At 39.4% G+C, this 22,610-nt stretch overlaps 1 protein-coding gene across 1 annotated transcript in view; it reads right to left on the bottom strand.

Moving 5' to 3' along the window:
- Positions 1–22,610, bottom strand: part of col2a1b (collagen, type II, alpha 1b) — a 52,996-nt gene that overhangs the window by 3,025 nt on the left and 27,361 nt on the right. Inside the window, exons 25-50 of the mRNA XM_034690199.1 lie at positions 22,406–22,504; positions 20,549–20,602; positions 19,729–19,827; positions 19,230–19,283; positions 18,348–18,401; positions 17,960–18,013; positions 17,157–17,210; positions 16,806–16,850; positions 16,619–16,717; positions 13,523–13,630; positions 13,350–13,403; positions 12,997–13,050; positions 12,564–12,617; positions 12,286–12,339; positions 10,147–10,254; positions 9,697–9,750; positions 9,527–9,580; positions 7,601–7,762; positions 5,672–5,779; positions 3,557–3,664; positions 3,263–3,316; positions 2,588–2,695; positions 1,467–1,520; positions 1,125–1,232; positions 941–994; positions 737–844 (exon numbers count right to left, since the gene is read on the bottom strand). Of these exons, the coding sequence (XP_034546090.1) occupies positions 737–844; positions 941–994; positions 1,125–1,232; positions 1,467–1,520; positions 2,588–2,695; positions 3,263–3,316; positions 3,557–3,664; positions 5,672–5,779; positions 7,601–7,762; positions 9,527–9,580; positions 9,697–9,750; positions 10,147–10,254; positions 12,286–12,339; positions 12,564–12,617; positions 12,997–13,050; positions 13,350–13,403; positions 13,523–13,630; positions 16,619–16,717; positions 16,806–16,850; positions 17,157–17,210; positions 17,960–18,013; positions 18,348–18,401; positions 19,230–19,283; positions 19,729–19,827; positions 20,549–20,602; positions 22,406–22,504 (2,016 nt within the window). The remainder of the gene's footprint in view (positions 1–736; positions 845–940; positions 995–1,124; positions 1,233–1,466; positions 1,521–2,587; positions 2,696–3,262; positions 3,317–3,556; positions 3,665–5,671; positions 5,780–7,600; positions 7,763–9,526; positions 9,581–9,696; positions 9,751–10,146; positions 10,255–12,285; positions 12,340–12,563; positions 12,618–12,996; positions 13,051–13,349; positions 13,404–13,522; positions 13,631–16,618; positions 16,718–16,805; positions 16,851–17,156; positions 17,211–17,959; positions 18,014–18,347; positions 18,402–19,229; positions 19,284–19,728; positions 19,828–20,548; positions 20,603–22,405; positions 22,505–22,610) is intronic.

The following is a 22,610-nucleotide window of genomic DNA, read 5'->3' as shown; positions in this document are numbered from 1 at the left end:
AACAAAGCAAATTTTGCCTTTAAGTACCAAAAAAATGTCAAGGTTTGTCTTGATTTATTTGTCAGAGAAAACAATTTAATTGATTTTCTTAAAAAAACATTCATACCATTGTGTTTGGACAAGATGTGCATGTCCTATAATCAGACACAATTCAATTAAATTCACTTGCATCCTTATTAACATATTTCACTTTAAAAACCTTCAGTATTTTACATTTTTGTTGCAGCTCTGACACTTTATCCAAAAAAGAAGTAATACTAAATGATATTATATCCTTTTTCAAATTATTCCACCACTAACTTTGTATTTCAGCCAAAAAAAAGCATCATTTTAGACTTCATTTGTGCCTGCCCAGGGCATAGTGTCTTGTGCTAAGTTTGAACAGTGAATTCAATATAAAGATGACTTAGTGATGCATTTTAGTGGGTCATACTTTATGGGATTAGTACATAAGCTCGGGGATTTCAGTGTGTCATTCACGCCCAGCAACAGACTGACACCTGCTGCACATGATGTTAATATGGGGTGTGAATGTAGCCCACTGAGGCTATTGATTTAAGGACTCTGGATCTTTTCCACATCAGAGGGTGTTATGAATTCATGAATACGTCATTAATCATGTTAATTTACCATATGCGTGTCACACTGTATTACATTTACAGGCTTCGCTGTGTTTTTAAGTCTACTATTATCTTGTTCAGTGTGTCAGATAGAGAACGTTTTCCTGGGTACTTACTGAGGGACCAGTCTCTCCACTGCGACCACGGGGTCCGGGGGGTCCAATGGGTCCAGGTAAACCATTTGAACCGTCCTTTCCACCAGGCCCAACAGGTCCAGGTGGTCCCTATAGAAAAAGATGGAGTGAAAATATGCTCTTACAGGAACTCCATGGATTGAAAACTATTTTATTTCATCTTCATTTGACAGCATTAGCACTCACTCTTTGTCCAGAAGGTCCAGAAGGTCCAGTAGCACCCTGGTCTCCACCTTGACCCTAAACAGATAGTACATGTATCAAGGTTTCTGTGGGGTTCGCCAAGTGATGTACATTTATAAGACCCTTTTGATGCCATGTAGAACGCAATTTCTTAGCCGTTTTAGGGTGATATTATCCTTGTACTTACTGGAGGTCCAGGCAGACCCTGCAGACCTGTGAAGCCTCTGTGTCCCTTCTGCCCTCTCTCACCAGACTCTCCTGCCTCACCCTTGTCACCACGGGGTCCTTGGGGTCCCTGTAAGCAAGTGGAAAACAACCTCATTAAGGAAACTTACAGTCATTTCTCTAATATCGTATATCCTCCTCAGCGTTAAATACACACAGAACTTCTTACATTAATATACTGTCTCTTACATTTTTCTGACCCTTAATAGTAAAAAAAAATGTGGATGAAGGTGTGTGTGCATCTATGTATGTGTGTGTGTATGTGTGTGTTTGTGTGATGATGTCCAGAAAGATAAAAACATACAGGCATTCCTCTGGCTCCAGCAGGTCCTGAAGGTCCAGAAGGTCCTTGTGCGCCCTGTCAGAGAAACACAGAATAATTGAATGAAATTACAGCAGAAACATTCAGAAAAATACTGGAACCTTTATTTTAACAGTCATAATAATCATAAATGAAATGAATAAGTGATCAAATTTATTGTACAACTTGCAGTTCTAAGCTGCTCTTATCCAACACATATCTGCTTGTATCGCATCATGTATCATGGTATAAAACATGGACGTAGTCTCAGTGACATCACCCATTGGTTCCTGAAGAGGTGTTAACAAGCCACATGATGCGTGAAGCCATATTGGAAGTGCTGGCTCAACCTTACTTTCTGTCAGTCTACACACAAGCAATGAGTTGGATCTGAGGAGGGCCTTATGATGCGGACAGACTTGCATGCAGCTAAATCACCTGTTGGCGTGCTGCCCTCTTTGGCGGCTTCACTTATTGTCTTAAGTTTCTTAATAATAAAAAAAAAACACTTCACAAGGTGTATTTACCCAATAGTACATCACTGTTTGATTTAAATGCATGATTTTAACATAAAGAGGAAGGAAAGGTGTTTGAAAACTGTCATTGTCAGTCAGATCTGCTTCTATACCACAATGCTTTGTGCAGGGAAGCAGATGGTTGCAATACAACGTTGTTTGGAGCAAACTTTCAGATGCACAGCGCTGTGCCGTGAATACTCCACGTTGTGCCTCTTGGTCAACAGCATCCGTATGTCAGTCAACTCAGCTATGCCTCTTATTATACAAAATAATGCAAATTCACAGCCTTATTATATAATATATAATCAAGTACCTACGTAAAATGTAAGAAGAAACTCTGGAGCACACTGACTGGAAGCGACATTTTCAAAAAAGCTAAATATAGAAGCTGTTTTTTACTCTGACCACAGGTCATTCAGTCAAGGATAAAACACTTCAGACATCTTCCCCTGTACTCCAGCACTAATTAACAGCAGGTGAAAAATCCACCTTTTCAAAATGATGTCTGCTCTTTTCTGGAGAGAGATAAATGTCACCTGGGGGAACATCCTGTAATTTAGAGACAACATCAAATGTTTCACTTGTGTTGGTACAGCCAGTACTCACAGACTCTCCGCGGTCTCCCTGTTTGCCGGTGGGGCCGACTGGGCCGTTAGCACCAGGAGCGCCAGGAGCACCAGGAGCACCAGAAGGACCAGTGTTTCCACGATCACCCTGAAGCACAGAGAGCAGAACAGTCAGTCATGGTGAGAAAACTAAGCATGAATAGTATGGTGGGATCACTGCTGTCTGCTCTATGTCTGCTCTGTATTTGGAAATGTCAAGATGATAAGATAATAAGACACATAAAAAGGATAAAACTAAGATTAAATTACTATTGTTTTAATATCAAGAGAGATATTTTAGAGAAAGTTTTAAATACATAAATGTTTAGTGTTGGAATCTGGATTGATTTGGAGAGAAAGTATGCATTAATATTCATCTTACATGGAAATATTAGAGGCAATAAACTGAATGAATCTCTCTCATACACTTTGATTTACATAAGATTGTGTTAAAGGCTAATCAGGGTACAGTAAGTTTAATGTAACTCTAACTCATGCACATGCTAATGCAAATTTTAATGACACAAGTAACATGTTTTTTTCTATCCTGAGAAACAGCATATTTGAAAACTGACAGCTAATTAAACTCCAACACACTGCAGGTACATTGATTATTAACTAAGAGAGAGATTTAATCCTGGTGTATGTTAAAGTAGCACCATTGTGTATTTCTCACCTTGACTCCAGTAGCACCGTCTCTTCCAGGCGGTCCATCAGATCCAGGGTTACCCTATCAGAAGACAGAAGAGTCCCAAGTGTTAATAATAATTCCGCTCTCCACTAAGCCAGGCGTCCTATTGAATACTGATCAGCTGCATAATAAAGCTTGCTCCAACAAAGAGCATCACTAATAGGACATACACACAATACAAATGTATACATAATGTAAATAGCAGTGCATTCTGATTGACTTTACCTCCAGTTATTAACAGTTATTGAAGTAAATTTAGTGTGCTGTTGTTTCTCTGACCTCTCTGCCGAGCTCTCCTGCAGGTCCAGTAAGTCCAGGGGGTCCAACAGGTCCAGGGGGTCCACGGTCTCCACCACCACCAGCAGCTCCCTGCTTACCAGGCTCACCCTGAGAGGAGCGAAGAAACAAAGCAGGTTGTTACACTTTAGATACATGTGTTTGATGAAATGACATCATGAATCACTGTGAGACATGACTCATCAAATAGTAAGTCAGCTGGATCATTCACACTGCTTTTACTGGGTATTCAGTCTGACATCTACAGAATGAATGTTTTGGAAACATTACAGTGAACAGCTGGGTTCTGATTGCCTGACACTTCAGCTTTGAATATGTATAAATGTATCAGGCGGGTAATGGCCTTCTCAGAAGATTTTACCATCTGTGACGACATCAAAATTAACGTTATCACATTTCACTGTCGTACTGTGCAACTTAATACGATGGTGACAACCAATTGTCAATGCAATGGAATCAGAAAAGTTACATACTCTTTGTTTTAATTAAATACCAGATGTTTAGCCACCATGATTTAGCAAAATGATTGCTGCCTTCTGAGACTCCAAAACTTCTGTTAACAGATATTGAAACTAGGTGTTGCAGAGTGTTATGTAACAGCTCAGACTTGTTCTTTAGAAACCAGCCCTGGTTAGTGATAGGGATTTGGCTCTATGATGATATGTTAGCATGTGAGATGAAAATGCATTGCTCTTCATTTTTTTCAGTAACTGGTTTGGAGGAGTATCGGTTGATGTTTTAAGGAGGAAGAACATTTTCAGTCATCCATTAAAAATCTGACAAAAGTGCTTGTTTAACCACAACCAAGCGAAATGTGATTTAACTTGACTGATTGCCCAATTTTCTAACCTCAACCTGAGTTCAGCTCACTAAATGGATTCTTATTGCCATATTGCCAGATTACTGTAGTAGTTGTTCAAGCTCCTGCGTTCTTCAAAAAGGGCCAAACTTGAACAACAAACAGTAGTTCACTTTAACTGCATGTGCTTCACTTCTGTTATTAATAACATATTCTCTGCTTCAAGTTTGGCATCACTGCGTCCGTCTTAGCTTCCCTTTCCTGCCTGCTGATGAATAATTGATGGTGAGGACATGCCCACTGAGACGCTGACAGCAAGGGATGTGGCTCGTGTCACATATCAAATAGTGCGAGCTGTTAGCAGGGGAGCCGTCTTGTCACACGTCATACTGTATATCAAATAAAATCAGTTCAGAGGGAGGAAACGTCCGGGCTCGTGTGAGACGAGATTTGACTGTGTTCCAATTAGGACGCAGCAGAATGACGGTTGCGGGTCTGCTAACTCTGGTCCTGAGTGACAGATTAATTACTGTTGTGTGCTCAGGGTTGAGATTCATTAATATTTACTGTATTTGTTTAACCTCCTCTTTTCTGTTTCCTTCTTTCAGCGGTGAAAGAGAAACACTTAAAATAGCACTGCAGCATCATTAATAATCCTCCGTTCAGCCAATACAAAGTGCAGTCTGAGCCATAAATCTGAACGTACACCTTTTTAATGTGTTTGCTGAAACAATTAGTTAAAGTTTAGACTCATCTACAGCTGCAGCCTCTCTGCATTGAGAGCTGGCTGTTTTTTCCTCTGTATGTATCTTATTACTGTAGTATTGTTTCAATATTAATTAATCTGCATAACATTTCCTTAAATAATTAATCAATAGCTCCTTATAAAAGGACAGGCTTAAGTGTGCTCCTATTTAGCTGTCTTCATTTTAGACATACCAAATTATAATAAAGGGTTATGAAAATGAAATATCATAATGTGTGGCATTTTCACTGGAAAATATATTTATGATTAAAATATATAATTGGTTTTCATTGTCCTGCTGGTCCATCAGGTATTCTTTTTCACATTTTTTTCTACAACTTATCTGTGTTCTACATATTTACAAAGAAATGAACTGGTAGATGCCTACTTACAGTTTCACAATTTTCCAACAACTCAAGCCTGAACAATCCAACAATTGATCATGAGATAAATGTATTTATAACTAATAATGATATTATTATGACTGATAATTAGTTGTGTTATGAAAATGTCTGTAACATTTTCCTTATTTGATGAAGTGTACTGTACTTACAGAGGGTCCAGGCAGACCAGGGAAACCTCTCTCACCACGCTGTCCGGGCAGACCAACGATACCACGCGTACCAGCCAAACCCTGAGGACCTGAAGGACCGAGGGGACCCTGAGGGGGGGAAAGAGGTAGAAAACACAATGACTGTCTGGTACATGCATAAATAGTCTAATCAGTTTATCTTATTTAATCATTATACATATGCCAATGAGCAATCATACCACAAATGACACTGGGCTTCTGAGAAATTAGATAACCCTGATACCCCATTATCATTTCAGCATTTGTGTTCTGAAACTTCAAGTTACTAATATGCCAAACACTTTATCACCACTAACTGGCCCTGCATGATTGTTCAAGCAATTGGGGTCAATTTTGCCTTCATTTCTGACAGTGTTTTGAGAAAGCTCCTGTGATGAATTTGTTACTGTTTACAGAGCGGACTGAAATTAATACCAACGCCACTCTATAGGGGTTTTTCGACCAGAGGTACTTTACCCTGGAACTAGGGACTTTGTGGGCACCTAATGGGGGCACAGGAAACTTTTAGTCCTGTGTAAAGTAGTTCTGGGAGCTAAAAGACCCCGGAAATCTTGGTCGAAATGCACCTTATGACCCCTTAAAGCAAACATGAAAATCAGTGACAATAAAGAATATTTATGTGATGTTATTATAATTACCTGAAATTGATGCCTCGCTGGAGGAACCAAATTAATTGAACAGCATGTGACTGAAATATACTTTTTTTTTTACATTCTCTAATGATTTATGGTGAGAGACACATTTACAGTTAAGAGATTAGATTTCTTCATCAAACACTTCTATCAAGATCAACACAGAGATAAGATGTATCAATTTGTCCACAGGGGGCACCAAAATCAAAACCAACTGAATGTTTCTCACAGGAGCTTTAAGAAAAGGATATATGGACAGGATTTTTCTTTTACACAGAGGGGAATGTTATCTGTAAACCTAAAATATCTGTATACATGTGGACAAGGCAAAATTCACCAACAACCCAAAGTTATCCACGTCTTTGTTTTTGTTTTATAAGTCTTATTTGCCATCAGATTTTCTCTTTGAGAACTCTGTGCCGCTCATTCCGTCTACTTAATTGATTTATATCACACGTCATTTGCTCTGCCTGGGATTTCACAGCTACAAATTGAAGCAGCGCAAACCAGCATTGATTACTTTGTCACCTCTCAGGTCTACTTCATCTCTACCAGCACAGTCCACTCTGCCAGCTGTCTCGTGTGTAACACTGAATTTCCCTTACGCTACGCTCACAACAAACCCTGACTCAAAGCCACAACATTCAGCTGAAAATGACTTTGATGCGAAGATGCAAGGTTCAAGCCTTCATACATGTTATCTATATGGAGGTGGGGGTCCCAACACAGCAACTATCTTCATGTCTTAGCATGCAATCTTCCCTGATGTGTCATTATCGTGACAGGACTCCTCATGTGCTGTGGCGGGAGCGTGAGTGGAAAAAGCCAGGGGTCCTGTCACCGGTCTGTCACTGAGCCTATGCTGCCCTGTGCTGTCATATGTCTTGGTCTGCTATTAAAGTCAGTGATGGACACTGACAGCTTGGTGTATTAATGGAGAGCGCGCTCAGCTGCTGTCCATTAGGGCCAAAATTGGCTCTTTGGGCTGACAGAGCTACCTAAAAGTCTACAGAAATGTGGAAAACAAACACATTTAATCATTTTCTTCTCTCAATAATGGACACCTGTGTTCACCTTGGCACTGCTGAAGGAGATGTGCAGTCTGGAGAGAAAGAGAGGGGGGCTAAATATGTAGGAGCTAAAGGGACTGAAGTGGTATTTTGAGCGACACGAGGTCAGGGAGTTGCATATTATGTAAAAGCCCAGAAGTGCTTCTAGTGTTATAAGGAGGTATATGATTAAAGTGCGGCAAACTCACAGGTGGGCCGTCCTCTCCAGCGTCTCCCTTCTCTCCAGATGCCCCAGCAGGACCACGCAGACCTGCATCACCCTGTCTGCCTGGGGGTCCACCGTCTCCCCTCACACCCTTGGGTCCATCTTTACCAGGAGGGCCGGCGGCACCAGCAGGTCCAGGATTACCCTAGAGGAGAATGAGAAAATATACATGAAATTTAACAAAATACATCAAATAACAAAGCATTCTGATTCATGTCTGGGGTGTACAAGCATTTACAAACAGGCGCAGATTGTGTTTACAGTGCATGTGTTATCAAAGTGTGAGCCCCTGGGTGGCTGTGCTTCTTTAAATAACCTTTAATAAAACCTCTCATTTCACAGTCTTACAGGATCAGGCTTGTTTTTCACAATGTGTTGCACTTCCTTTTCGCAGGTCTGTGAAAATATTCCAACAAACTACAACAGCTCCCACTGTGGCAGACTAACTGTTTCAGCAGCACGGACAGGTGCAAATTAAAAAAGGCTTCTAGGGTGACAATAAGTGGAGTGACATTTAGAAATCCACTTTGTTCCTCCTTGGCTGAACATTTTTCCAATGTAACATTTTGTACAGATGTCCCAATAATCTTCTTTCGCTTCCTCCAGATACTATTTCTGATGCGTTGTAATCTAATACCTAATCATTTGTTTATACTGAGTACTCCGTAGATACCAATGGGCTAAAGAAGATATACACAGTGTTTGGAAAATAAAAAACGACTGACATTTTGGTAACTTCAGCTAATACCATATTCTTTACCAGCGCTTCTAGACGCACATGTTGTAGTTAATTTACAGTCATAAGAGTCGTTATTGGTGGTAGCCATGAAACATATTATTCCTGTGTAGGCTATGTTTATTGAATGAATTAAACAAGTAGATGTCTTGGGCGCTGACAAATTATGTGCGTCAACTGGTGTACTCACCCCATTTGAAACCACGTCTTAGCCTGTATCAAAGGAATTTCTAGGAACGGTGTTGTTATTGTAAAACCTTTGATTTGTTTCACAGCAAAACAATGTCTATATTATATAATAATGGTTGAATTTTGTTTTATGTAACATCAAAAGTTTAAATTTGCAAGACTGAAAAATATAAATATTAGGAGTGTCAGCATTAACACATTATTCATGATGAGATTAAGTCCGAATTTAATGTGTGCCTTTTTTTTTCTAATCGTGTGTTACTGTGTGATCACAAAGTAAAGCCACCGCAGCGTCTTCCTGCTTCCTATTGCTGCTGTGATGGAAAATAACAACCTCACTGCGCTTTTGAACGGCATATTTCACTTTAAAAAAAAAACTCTCAGATGGCTCAGTTGACAAATCAAAAGTAATATACACTTTGTTTAAAACAGAATCAAAATATCACCAGAGTACTTTGAGTTTGAGCCACCACCCAGGAGCTGAGCATGCAGGTGCAGCTAATCAGACTGATGTCAGCGGATAACTGCATCACAAAAGCCAGCAGAGGCTATTTCTGAGTGTGCAAAATTGCCACAGACCTGTGGATGAAATTAAATCATTGCTTGTCCCGTTCAGGGTCGTGAGTGGAACTAAATTGAAGAAGTTAATTCCAGTGCTTTCTAAATGGGTGGTAACTGACTGCAGGCCGGTTCACATTGTGGAAGATTTGCATTCATTTGATCTCCAAATCATTACACTGAAAGAATTGCTCTACATTGTTGATATAGCTTTAAAATAGTTAGAATTTTAAACATGCGATTAAAAATGTAGTTAATCACAATTAAAAACTGAAATTCAGCGATTACTTGCAATTAAAAAATTACTCATTTGACAGCCACACTCAATATTTCACATTAGCAGTGTCCAGTATATAGATATATCAACTCTTTGGTAACAGACTTAGCTGAGTGATTGAGGGCAGTTGGGTTTAGTTGTGAACTTACATTGGGGCCTGGGGGTCCAACTCTGCCAGCAGCACCAGGGAAACCAGTGGCACCCTGAAAGAGAAAGATGGAGTAAGACAAAGCAAAAATAAGCAATTAACAAAAACAATATTTTATTATATGTTATAATGAGATTAATCTGTTTAAGATATTCTCATTAGGTCACTTACAGGAGGTCCCTGAGCACCACGAGCACCTTTAGGTCCAAAAACACCAGTTGGGCCCTGAAACAGAAAACATACTGTTCATTACTGTCTGGCCTTTTTATGTTTCATAAATAAAAACATGAACTCATGAAAAACACTTTGAGCTGCTCTTGAAATGTTGTTTGGTTCAGTGGGGAGATCATCTGCCTCGGCTAGCTTTTTATTCTGCCAGCTGTCACACAATCAGTGACAAGGACTGCTTTCATTCTGATTCAGCAGAGGAAAAAAACATTTTGTCCTCCTTAAAAAAAGGACTCAGTTTTTGCCCGTCGTTGGTTACTTTATGTTTCCTCAGAAAACTTTACCAGACTGTGAACATCCAAGGTTTTAAAAGAACTTTTCACAATTTAGGATTGAGGCACAGTCAGAAAACTACAGTTTGACTGAGTAATGTGAACAGAGTCAGACACGTACAGCAGGTCCAGGGGCTCCAGAGGGTCCTTGGGGTCCGGGCGCTCCAGCGTCACCTTTCTGTCCAGACTCTCCCTGCTCTCCCTTTATTCCTGGCTGACCATCAGCACCCTGAGAGAAAGACACAGATGGATATATACATATGAATAAAATGTGTCGACCTGTAGCTGGGTGTATATTTTTTTATTTTACAGAAGGACAACACGACTTCATCCACTGAAATACACTCAATCAAAAGGAGCAGTCCACTGATTTTGTAACTATATTGACAGTTTCCTGTCATGGTTAGACTGATCATCAGGTGAAAAGTAGTATGTCTGAAGATGTAAAATGTAATATTCAAAGTCTTCATTAGAAACTTTAGGTTGAGAACACCTACGAGACAGGGAGGATGCAAGAATGAATTGAGTAGCATTATGGGTAACGTAGGATCTAGTGCTTTTAGAGCTGAAGACAAAATATCTTATCCTCAGCTGTTTTTCACTTTGTTTAAGTTGACTCTTAGTGCCTCTTAATTTTGTAGAAATTGAGTGTCAAATAACTGGAGATCACAATAAATATGCATCCTAAAAGGAAGACGGATACCTAACATCACTTAAACTTTTCTATCTGAAGGTTTAAGCCTCAGAAATATAATTCCTTAAAAGCAAGACCTACTAACTTAAATTTTGGTGCAACATAACACACACACGCCCATATTTTAAGTAAAAAGGTTCTCCAGGAAATGCCATATTTTGTCTGGTTTTACCATTCACTTATGGTGGCTAAAGCTAACACATTTTAAATGGAAACATATGGATACATATTAACATTAAACTGAGCATTTTACTGATTCTGTCACTCATCTATGCTAGTGCTACTGCTGAGCTGCATGTTGGCATTTTCTATATTTAAGTTATTGTCACTTGTGGCCACTATGACAGATGTGTAACTCAGTGAAATAGTCCTGTGTTATAGCAGCATTACCAGAGGAGAAATGCACTTAAACACTGTATAAGGAAAGCAGACTTCTTAACCACTCTTCCCTCTTTTTGATGTATTCTTTTTAATCACACAACACTTCACTGATGCTTTAATCACGTCCACAGTAATTACAGGTCTTGAAGTGTGAACACAGATTTTAAATTATCCAACAAAAGCAGCTGATGTTTTATGGAGCATCCACGTCTATTTCCAGCCTGTGTGGTGATAAGCTGTGATGTTACAGTCTGTGAGCTGTAAACCACAAATGATTTAGACACCTTATCGTGTTATTCATCCTGACATAAATTCAATAATTAATCATAAAACAACACAAAGAGGAAAACATCACATGATGTATTGTGTTGTCACTAAAGTATTGATGACAATCCTTTTGTTAAGGTGCAGCTTATTAAAAACATTTATTTGACGACTGCTCTGAGTCTTTGGGAGGAACTAAATGGATGAGTGATACAACGACAACAGACTGTTTACACACTAGTTTCTCGCAGAATAATACACACAGGAGGCACAAGATGCATGACAAGGATAACAAATCACTGAGGCCTGACACAGAGGTAAAGACAATTAGATTTCAAAATGTATCCAGATGGCAATGAGCGAAACTACTTTGATGTAAGAAGCTGGTGTCATATTCAAGAGCTAACAAAACATGAGGAGGTTTTCTGTGTCTTCATTTTTTCTTTAATCAAGAGAATCAAAACTCTTTCTTTTTACTGCAACTTAATTGATTATTTTCCTGTTTTTTGAAGGCTATCTGTAGCTTTTAAAAGTCTTAAACTTGTTGAAGTCTTAGGTTAAATTATCTACATGTTTTGATTTACACAACATATTCTGATTATATTTTACCCTATTTGAAAAGACAATAAATTTCCAACTTTTACTTACTTTCTTTCCTTTAAATATTTCTAATCAAGGCCAATAAAAGGTAACTGAAAATCTAAATATATTTTAAGAGATTAAATAGTTATTATAAACATTGACTGTCTAAATAGAAAATACCAAAACATTTTTATAATTATTCCTGAAAATGTCTATACATTTCTTATATGATCAGACCTAAATGTAACCAAACTAAAATTACTCTACGGCTGCAGACTGCATGTCCAGATGATTCAGTGACTGGCTCTAAAAGATTGTCAATGTTTTTTTAGTACTTACAGGGGGTCCAGCAAATCCAGCAGGACCAGGGGGACCTGTCTCACCCCTGTCACCCTGGAGGAGAAATCAAGAAAGGGTACAAAAATTAGAAGTCAGTTCAGGTCACATGTCTCAGAGAAACTTTAATATCGGAAATTATAAGTTGTATCTTTAAACTAATCAAGTGTAGGTCTTTTAATATATTCTCCAACAATAAAAACGATTATGCAGATTCAATGTTTTCTTAGCTTTGGACTGGAATGTAACTTTCTGTTTAAATTAATCCTGGTTGGACTTACAGGTGCACCACGGGTCCCAGCAGCTCCAGAAGGACCAGCAGGACCAGATTCACCCTAGATGAAAACACAGAAGCATCAGCAAAACACACACAAGGCTATAAACATTTTGTTCAGATTATCACAAGCAGACACTGAAAAACACAGTCAGTTTTATTCTTAAAATGTAAAAACATTTACCAAAACAAAAACGTAAATTACAAAAACAAAGACAGTCAGATATTTAAATTCAACATCCCAGTTATAGAAAAACCTCTGATGAAAATACAGGATGTTACTAACATAACAGGATTTGACAGGGATCATGCAACCTTCAATACAAAGCATGGCAGTGAAGGGTTTTGCATTTTTTTAAACTTTATTCCTTAGGTGGGCCATGACATGTACAGTGCAATAACTAATACAACATAGAATAGTCAAGAAATATATAAATCACCTTCTCTCCGTTGGGACCACCAGGACCGGGAGGACCAATGGGACCAGTGAGACCCTGTTACAGGAAAAAAAAAGAATTATTTAGACATTTTTTAGGAAGAAACAAAGGATGCAGGTTTATATATATGTGTCCGCTAAAAATCTCGGATGTTGTTATGTTCATATGTATGAAAATAATATCAGTATCTTCTCGATGTCGGCCATCAGGAGCTGGTAAATATCTGTTATCACTATGAGCTCAAAAAAATCTATGACAATGGCAAGAAAACGTAATACTCCGTGATGGAATACCAGATAACGTTCATACTGTTAAGTATCAGTAATAAAACAACAACATGGATAACAATAACTCACTCTTGAACCATCTTTGCCAGAAGCTCCCTCAGGTCCTTTCTCTCCGAGGTCACCCTATGAAGAATAAAAGAGGTCAGTCACCTGACAGGAGTAAAGGCATAAAACTAAAGTAAAGAAAGCAATTCTCCCTATGAATGTATCCATATTCAGACTTTGTTCCTATCATGGCTTACTCTGTCTCCTTTGGGTCCGGGAATGCCAGCAGATCCTCTCTCTCCAGGCATGCCCTGCAGACCAGGGGGTCCCTGAGCACCGCCGGTACCAGCAGGTCCAATGGCTCCCTGTTTTAAAGATGAAATTAATGAAGATGAGGTTATAAAGGGACTGAAAAGTAGCTGAGGAACAGATACAGAGAGAAAAGGTTCATCAGGGTCAATGTGAGCTGTAATAACTGTGTGCAAGCAGTTCTCTGTCATCCCAAGGACTGTGGATGTGTTGTGGGCATAGACTGTATAAAATATGGACGTAGTATCCGTGACGTCACCCATCTGTTCCTGAGAGCTGTTTTGAAGCAAATCGACGGCAGCAGCCATATTGGAAATGTGGAACTCAACTGGGCAGAGTGTGACGTAGTGTGAGCCTCCTAGCCAATAGCTATGTGTTCCCGGCCGGGAGTCACATCAGTCATGTCCTTATTTGGGCAAAACTCGTAATCTTAATATCTTCTGAACCGTCATGTTAGAAATAAATTCACCTCCCGTACAGTGTGTGCCATTAGAGAGATTAGCTTGGTGGAGCCAAGCTGTTTTTGAACCAGGCTGTAAACATGTTTATTAATGTTGCAAAGATCGTCTTTTTTTCCCATTCATGTCAATGTGGTTTCCAGTGTTTCTGCAGCCAGCCTCAAGCGGATTTTCGATGTATTGCAGTTTATAGCACTTCCGCATTGGCTTCATCGTTTGAGACCGGAGGTTGCCGCTTGGTTGTGGGTCATTTTCACACTGATCTTGCCAAGACCTGTTGTTGATTCAAACGTGTCAGAAAGTGCAGCTGTTACAATGTGAGATTGCACCTATTACTGAACAGACGAGACCCAAGCTTTCATCTGAGCATGTTTTGTTCAAGGTTACCAGAAGATTGAAAAAGCAAGAAAAAAAGAGTGTAACACTGCAGAAAACAGATCAGCTGCACATTATCCACCTCACACAGGTTGTTGACTTGCTTGGCTTAAATAAACCTTTGTAGGCTTTGATCATTGAAAAGCAGAGAAAGCAATGAGGTCATTAAAAATCCAACACCAGAATGAAATATCTCTAGTTCTATGTGTTCTCTGTGTTTTTGGCTGCACCTTTAAGTACAGTTTTATCATCTCTAGTCCACATGCCAAAGCCAAGATAATGGCTGTAAATGTAGACTTGATTTTTTTAAGTGGCTCCACTGGGCCGACTCCCGGTCACAAGCTGTCAGGCTTATCAGCTGCACTTTTTACTGCTGCCTCAGAACAGAGATCAGACGCACTGACACCAACTCTGCCGCCTATCTCCAATCATTAATCTGTAACCATTGGGCAAATGCAGGCTGCATGTTACTGAATGCGTCCAGCATGCTTCTTGTAACTATGTCTGAGAACCGGGCTTCAATTTCCTCAAAATGTCAAATCATCCTTCCTCCATCAGCATCAAACTCACACTCATGACAGCTCGATAATCCTCACCCTTCCTCTCTATCTGCTCCTGTCTGACCTTAAGGGTAGAAAATCTGTGAAGTGGGATTAAATCTGACCAGATATGAGAACAGAAGTGAGAGCAGTCGAAGGTTTAAGCTCTTCTTTTGGTGTAGCTGTTGAGACATACTGCAGAGGCTGGAAATCGTTTATGTCTGTAGGTATGTGACCGTCTACTTTAGTTAGTTGGAATAACACTATGAGGTCCAATTTGTCTTTCTACAACAACCTTTATGATTCATGGATTAATAATACAGTCTTTATTTAAAATAAAAGACATTTTTGAAATAAAGACTGTTTCACTGAAATCATAAAAACTCAAATAATTTATAATTATACACAAAAATCTTTAACATATCTAGCATAATGTTTATGTTCACACTGACTATACTTCTAAGAATGTATGACCACTCAGGTGTAAAAATACAATTGTGACATAGCATCTTCTAAGGTGTGTTCACTTGTATGCTAGATTTAATTTAGGATGTTTTAGTTCATGGTTAACCATTAGGCTTTAGTATTGGAAGTCCTCAAATATAAACCTGAGACTGTCACTGCTTTTACTGCAGATGCATCGGGCATTTATATGGTGCAGGCTTGTAAAAGAGGCAGGCCTTTATATCACAGTCTATCTGTCTAAGAAGTATAATTGTTCATATTTTGTTACATATTTTTGTCTTATTCCCAAAGCAGTGCTAACAGCCCAACGCAGTTAGAGGGACATTTTTACTGTCTGCTGAGAGTTGGTGGTGATTGTGCTGGAGTACGTATAAGCATTGTCATGCTCAAACTCTTCAGTGATCATGACAACATTTCAACTTCTGGAAGACCTAAAAATAATATATCTGTACATGAAGTTTTTTAATTTTTAATTGACATAACCATTGTTATTATAATCAGGGATGTAATCAGTCTGGGACTGTCTGTGGCTGCATGGGCTGTGATGCACAACAGAGTTTATTTTTTTTATTTGAACAAGCAGCTTTTTGCAAGCTCGCTCTAGGAAGTAAGCTGTGAGTAAACTATGAAAAGTGTGTCACATCTGTCATGAATCAACTCCACAATAAACTGGTAAGGACTCTCCCTCTCCATCCAGCACATATAAATAGATACAGTATTTATATCGATAGAATTTAGTGAGCACAGCCAAAAATGAGAGTGCACAACCCCAGTGAATAGTTGGAAGCCGGCTTTTATTCACTCATTAAGGAGGTGATCCTGGCTGTAATGGGGGACCCTACCAAAAACTGAAAACCAGTCTTTATTTGTGGATTTCAATAAATCAGATTCCACCCAAACCCCTACTCTGAATGCACTAGTAAACAATTTATGGAGGAGAACACTATAAATGTGAGTGTAGAGTAATATGTATGTGACTGAGAGTGCAGTGTACTATGTATGTACTCTATGTGCAGTGGACGCAGCTCACACATATCTGAGGTCACTATTCTATGTTCATATGCTCACACTAACGTGTTGCTGCTGCTAAATGTGATAAGAGCAAATCAGAAAACTGGCAGCATTACCACACTAGCACATTTGCCTCGGGCCATAAATAAAATGGAGTATTCCCAAGATCTGTCTCTTGTGCAAAAGTTGGACTCACCTTGGGTCCGTCAGTTCCAGGAGTACCAGGCAGACCACGGGGTCCCTGCAGACCCTGAGGGCCAGCAGCTCCTCTCTCCCCAGGAAAACCGCGCTCTCCCTGATGAAAGTGACACAGCAGATTAGCGATATGCCTGAAAATCTGTCACTTAACTTGAAGCTAAGTCATAAACAAAATGTCAACTTACTCTTGGTCCAGTGGCACCAGCACCTCCAGCCTCTCCAGGAACACCCTGTGAGAGAGAAGACAAATTCATGTCTGCTGAGAAGAGAAACTACCACACATTATACACCACCAAGAGCCTGATAAAAATCCCAGGATGAATGAAGAGGATAAAAAGCCTGTTAATTCACCTCAGTGTTACACTTGGTAAGAAATAAGTAACAGTAGCATAGAAGTTACAAATTCTGTAAGGACCGAAAGAAAAGGATCCGCTAATGAAAGGTAGTGAAAATAACAGCCTCCCCCAAATGACATAGGCACGACCTTTAAGAATCTTTCTCTCAAAGCCCATGACAAGAAAAAAAGGAGCACTCACCTGGTCACCAGGCTTGCCTCCCTCACCAGGGGGACCAGGAGGTCCAGGAAGACCCTGAGCACATGAGAAAAACAAAATAGATGTTAGAAGATCTGACACTGAATCAAAAACGATACAAAATTAAAACAAAATAACACAGATTTCTAACTCATTACATCTCTAGCTGTTAGGTATATAGAATTAAAAACTTCTGTAGTGGTTGCCAGTGCTGCATATCAAAATCGTCTCTCTTCCTATGCAGCTCTGTCATTTCATTTCATGTAGTTTTCAGCCAAGAAGGCCAGCTGGTCAACTTAGCTTGTATTTCCAGTCACCTCATTCCTTTGTATTGCTAACTCCCCCTCCTTTTAACTGTACAAATTAAGGCAAAAATGGCCTTTCAGGGTGGAGTTCAGAGGATTTTACTGATAAGGACACATTCAGTGTTGTTTTGGCTTACACATGTATTAAGCTTAAGAAATGCAGCAGTCCTCAGTGACTACAGCACAGGTGAGGAATTTCTTGCTTTAATTGCAACATCAACACTTCACTGGACAGCCAAATAAAACAGTCAGAATTCATTTTCATGTACAGCAATGAATCAGCACATGTTGGTTGATTGAATATTTACGTAGCAAGAACAAAAGTGGATTTTAACAAAGAGTAGTTGTCATCTTTGAAAGTTCAGTTAACCATTAGAGATAAAACTTTATTTTCCAGTTTTAAGCATCACTGTAATTACTGTGACATTCAAAGCCAAAAGTGCACAACTAAATAATCTTAAACGGAGAACTGATGTTAAATGTTTGAAGCAAGAGACTCACCTGGAAACCTGAGGGACCTGGCTGACCTTGCTCTCCTCTCTCTCCAGCAGAACCCTAAAAAGATTAGACAAATATTATAATGAGAATCAGCTCTATCATAAGCAGCATGTCAGAAAATTCACACAAGACTTGCACATTAAAATGGTAGGAAAATGTTTAGGTACTCTTTGATATATATGGATATCAGTAAATAAGTCAGTGATGGTGCCAACGTCCAGACATTGTGTCTAGGACTTTTTATTCCTGCAGACAAAGCTCTCAAGGGGGCAGTCTGGGAAATGTAGATACTGAAGGTTGCTTCTAAGCGCAGCCTGAGAAAGGGGTAAGATAACATCAGTGTTGCAGGTATATACTAGAAGGGGTTAGGGAGATAGAGATATATACATACGCTTGGGCCAGGGGGTCCTGAAGGGCCGGTTTCTCCATCTTTACCGGGCAGACCCTGAGGAGAGAAGAATAGGAGGAGGAGAAGATAGGGGGGAACAGGACAAATAGAGATCAACAGTTAAGCCGAGGGGGATGCTATTACAGAGATAGACATCTGATAACTATGTGAGCTTCTCAACATGCTTCTCATGTGGAAGCTGAACTGCAGCAATAACAGAAGACCAATGGTGAGTCACAATAACAAGAGAAGAAAGGTTGAATTGAATCTGTTTTATAATTTCAATATTATGGTAATTATTACCATTCAGAGTCTGAAAAACACTTGTAACTTCAAATGCCCTTTGTATTTTTCTGGTATTAATCTCTTGGTTTTGTTAGTTCTCAGACAATATACCTAAAAACTGTTTGGAATAATGTGAAATACAAATGAGTATGTTTATTTTGAGATAAATACATCAATAAGATATTCTGTAAAGTCCTCTGAATGGAAACCTGTTGATATTGATATTAGTATTTTTGAAGCTACAATAAATACATCCTTTTCTTTTCTGTTTCCTTTTTCTAGTTAAAGTTTTTTATTTCCTGAACACAAATTACTCCATTCTGAACTGAAACCTAACAGCAAACTGCTAAATGCTGGGTACTACATGCTAAATGCTATTGCTGTTTAATATCTGTGGAAACCCATGAACCCCAAATCTGAATCTTTCAAAATAAAAAGGGGAAAAACGAAAAGCTTGTTTGTTAGTTGAGTGGAACCCATTTATACTTCAGGCTGATCTATCAATCTGTTTCAAGTGGGGAAGCTGCACAGTGTCAAAATACCCTGACAACTCCAAAGACTCCAATAAGATTTTAGGAGCAGAAAAGAAGAATCACTTACTCTCAGACCAGGAGCTCCACCCAGTCCTTTCTCACCAGACTTTCCAGGCTCCCCCTGAACACATCAGAGACAAAATGCAGCAGTTAGTCACAGGGCCATGATGGCTCATTTGCTGTCTGTGTCTATTTTAAGAGATGAGAGGATGCATGATATGGTGTTAAATCACTATGCAGTAATTGGAGGGTTGTTAAATTTGTGCAGTTTGTATCACTGGCTCTGGGGCTTCTTTTTAGAAAGGATAAAATAGACAACAACGAGGTTTCACAGGCCCAAAACGATGAAATTTAAACAGATGGATGTGTACATTTCTAATCACAAATAAACAGTAGCACACAAACACAACCATACATAAAATATGGTTAGGTAAGTAAATGCATATACGGTACATACGTTTAGGTATAGATACAATAATAAAATCCTTTTAAAATAAGATGTCTTTCCAGAAAACATCAAATAACGTTACTTTAACGGTAACATAACAAGTGGATATTTTACTCACTGTTGCTCCCTTTGGTCCGGGGAAACCCATGACTCCAGGCTGTCCACGGGCTCCCTGTGGGCCAGGAGGTCCTGGACGACCATCCTCACCAGAAGCCCCCTGGTCAAGTCAAAAGCATATTTAAAAAACAAAACAAAAAAAACACAACAAATTTCAAAAGGAAAGTGAAGGCAACCATTTAGTCACTAGGTAATTTAGTCAATTAGAGATAAATATTTACAACATATGGGGACAGATGTAGTAAGTGCTAAACCAGACTTCCATTTTGACTGGCTGTTGAGTGTGGAGGAGGTAAAGTTCAAAGGAATCAGTTCAGATATGGATCTGTGGGTTTGGAGTGAGTTCTAGCTGAGAAGTGTCTGGCACTGCCCAAAGATATGCAACAAAAAACACTCCATTTCTAGAAATGTTGATTTCCTCCACCGCTCTCACATAAGGGAATAAATAAGTAAACAAAGTCCTCAGGGGTAAACTAGGACAGCATGGAAGCAAAGACATACCAGATCAAATAAAACATCCGTCTTTATCAGTCTGACCATGTGCTAGACCTTCGGCAAGTCAGTCAAACATGAAAGGAGTGCATGATCTGTCTGTGAACCATGATGTTTGAATGTTCCATGCATGAATGTAAACAGATAAACGGGCAACATGGTGACCACCAAGAGCACAGGAGTTATGGTGTTACTACTTATACAAGGACCAAAAAATAGAGTAAAATCCGGCCCAAGTACAGCTAGGAAAGAAAAAAATTTGGCTCCTCCTGTTGTTTGACTTTATTAATTTACAACAACCACATGACAAAATGAAAAATAGCACTTACAGATGGTCCAACTTTGCCTTGGGGACCAGCGTCACCAGGGCGTCCGGTCAGGCCCTGAAGGAGACGCAGAGGAGGAAATACAAGTGAGTCATCAGATAAAGAAACATGGGAACTTGTTGCTCAGTGGGAAATTGAATCAACACATCTGAGTTGTCCTTGTGTGCAGTAAGCAACTGTTCAACACCTACTGATAGAAATGACTAAGAAGGGAAATATGAATGATAGATAGCACACTTCAAGCTTCTAATGCTTCACCAGGGCTTATTTTTTCACACTTCGTCTGTAATAATTACAAACTACCTGCTGCTGTTGCTGTTGGGGATTGGAGTCATGCAAGGGAGGGGGGCGGGGTACAAATACTACCCAGTGAACACCATATGCCTCCAAAATTGTTTTCTCAGATAAAATGAAGGATTAAAGGGTAACTCCACTGATTGAACATAAAGGTCATCATCATCCACATAGAGGGACAGCCCACCTTGTTGTTTGTTGTTATGAAGGAGCTCTCTGAAGTCTGAAGGGTTATTTCAGCTCCGGTTTTAAAGATTTTAAATTGGAAGAAGGAGCCATTTTCAAACTTGAAAGTCTGTTTAGAGGTCTCAGGGAGTGCTACTGTATATGTGGAAATGTTGAAGCCTTTAGAAACTCCAGAGGAATCTGCACAGTCTGATAATTTGACTCAAGTGTGTCTTAGGTTGGCATCAGATGAGGCTAAAGACTGCAGGTTTGCAAACTAAAAATACTTAGAGGTGTGGAAACAATAAGCTTACCAGACCTTTAACCCATCTGTAAAACTTGCTTGAGGCTATGGGCTCAAGGCTACACCAGCTACTACCAATAGCACATCCCTAATCTATCCCCAAAGAAGTGAATGTTTCCATCCTGATTTCAGCCACTAGTTTGTGACTGATTAGTTTTGAAGCTTTGGGTTGAGCATTTCTTATTTTTGTTAATTTAATTGTTCTGATTTGAACAACAGTGTGGTTTACAGGTCATCTTGGTAGCAGCTAGCTAATCAACGATAGCCCACATTAGCCGCTCACACTCAATCAAGTGCAAACTAGGGTGTTGTCTCATCAGCTTCTATATAATCAGTTTTTTTATCCAACCAGGTCATTCGCCCCCTGCTGGCTGTTATCAAGAATGCAGCCTGAAGACACACACTTGTATGTGTATGTGTACAGTGTATGAGCAGAACACATCCTACTCTTGACTGAGCTGCTGGTAATGAAGTTGCAATGTGGGAAATTTAGGAAGAAAGAAGAATGTCTGGAATTAAAGAGATGAAGTACCTGCTGCATCAATTTTGATCTTTCTACTTTAATCTCACCATCCTTAGTCCAACAAGTTAACTGTTAAGTCAGGAGGCAAGTGCTGGGCATTGTAATTTGAAAGATAAAGGTAAGGCTGGTATCTTTAATGGAATTGAATCATTAGATTGCCTTGTGGAAAATGTAGGATCCAGTGTTTTTTTGGAACTTGACCCATACCATCAGGAGATGACTGTTTTTCTGAGGCTCTTTTGAGTCTCTTTCCTTTGAAAGAACATGTATTTATTGATAGAGCTAAAATATTAGTTTCAACTAATTTAAATTATACTTGGATGTTATCAACATGTGTTAAAAGAAAGCCCAAAATAGACTAATCAAAAAATGTACCTCTCTGAGATACAAGGTTTGTACAGGGCAGCAATAATTAGCTGCCACTTAAAACACAGCAACACATCCGGGCAAGCCTTGATCATCAGCTTAATTATAAATGATTGGCTGAAATGTATTAGATCCTATTACAGAGAGCTAAGCTGTATGTAAAATGTAAATCTGACTGTATTGTTTCTGATGTAATAAAAGTTCTTACTCTAGCACCAGGCAGACCAGACTCTCCAGGGCGGCCTGGGTCACCATTGGCACCCTTGGGACCACTGGCACCAGCGGGTCCACGCTCACCAGGGGCTCCCTATCAGAGGAGAGAGGAGAGAATAAAACAGGTTCAGTCAATCAGAAAGGAGGAGACACTTCAATTCTCAAAGCTCTTAGGAAATAAGTTTCTCTTTTAATAGTGT

Source organism: Notolabrus celidotus, chromosome 1, assembly GCF_009762535.1.
Source record: "Notolabrus celidotus isolate fNotCel1 chromosome 1, fNotCel1.pri, whole genome shotgun sequence".
NCBI lineage: Eukaryota > Metazoa > Chordata > Actinopteri > Labriformes > Labridae > Notolabrus > Notolabrus celidotus.
This window is presented reverse-complemented; position numbering and strand designations above follow the sequence as displayed.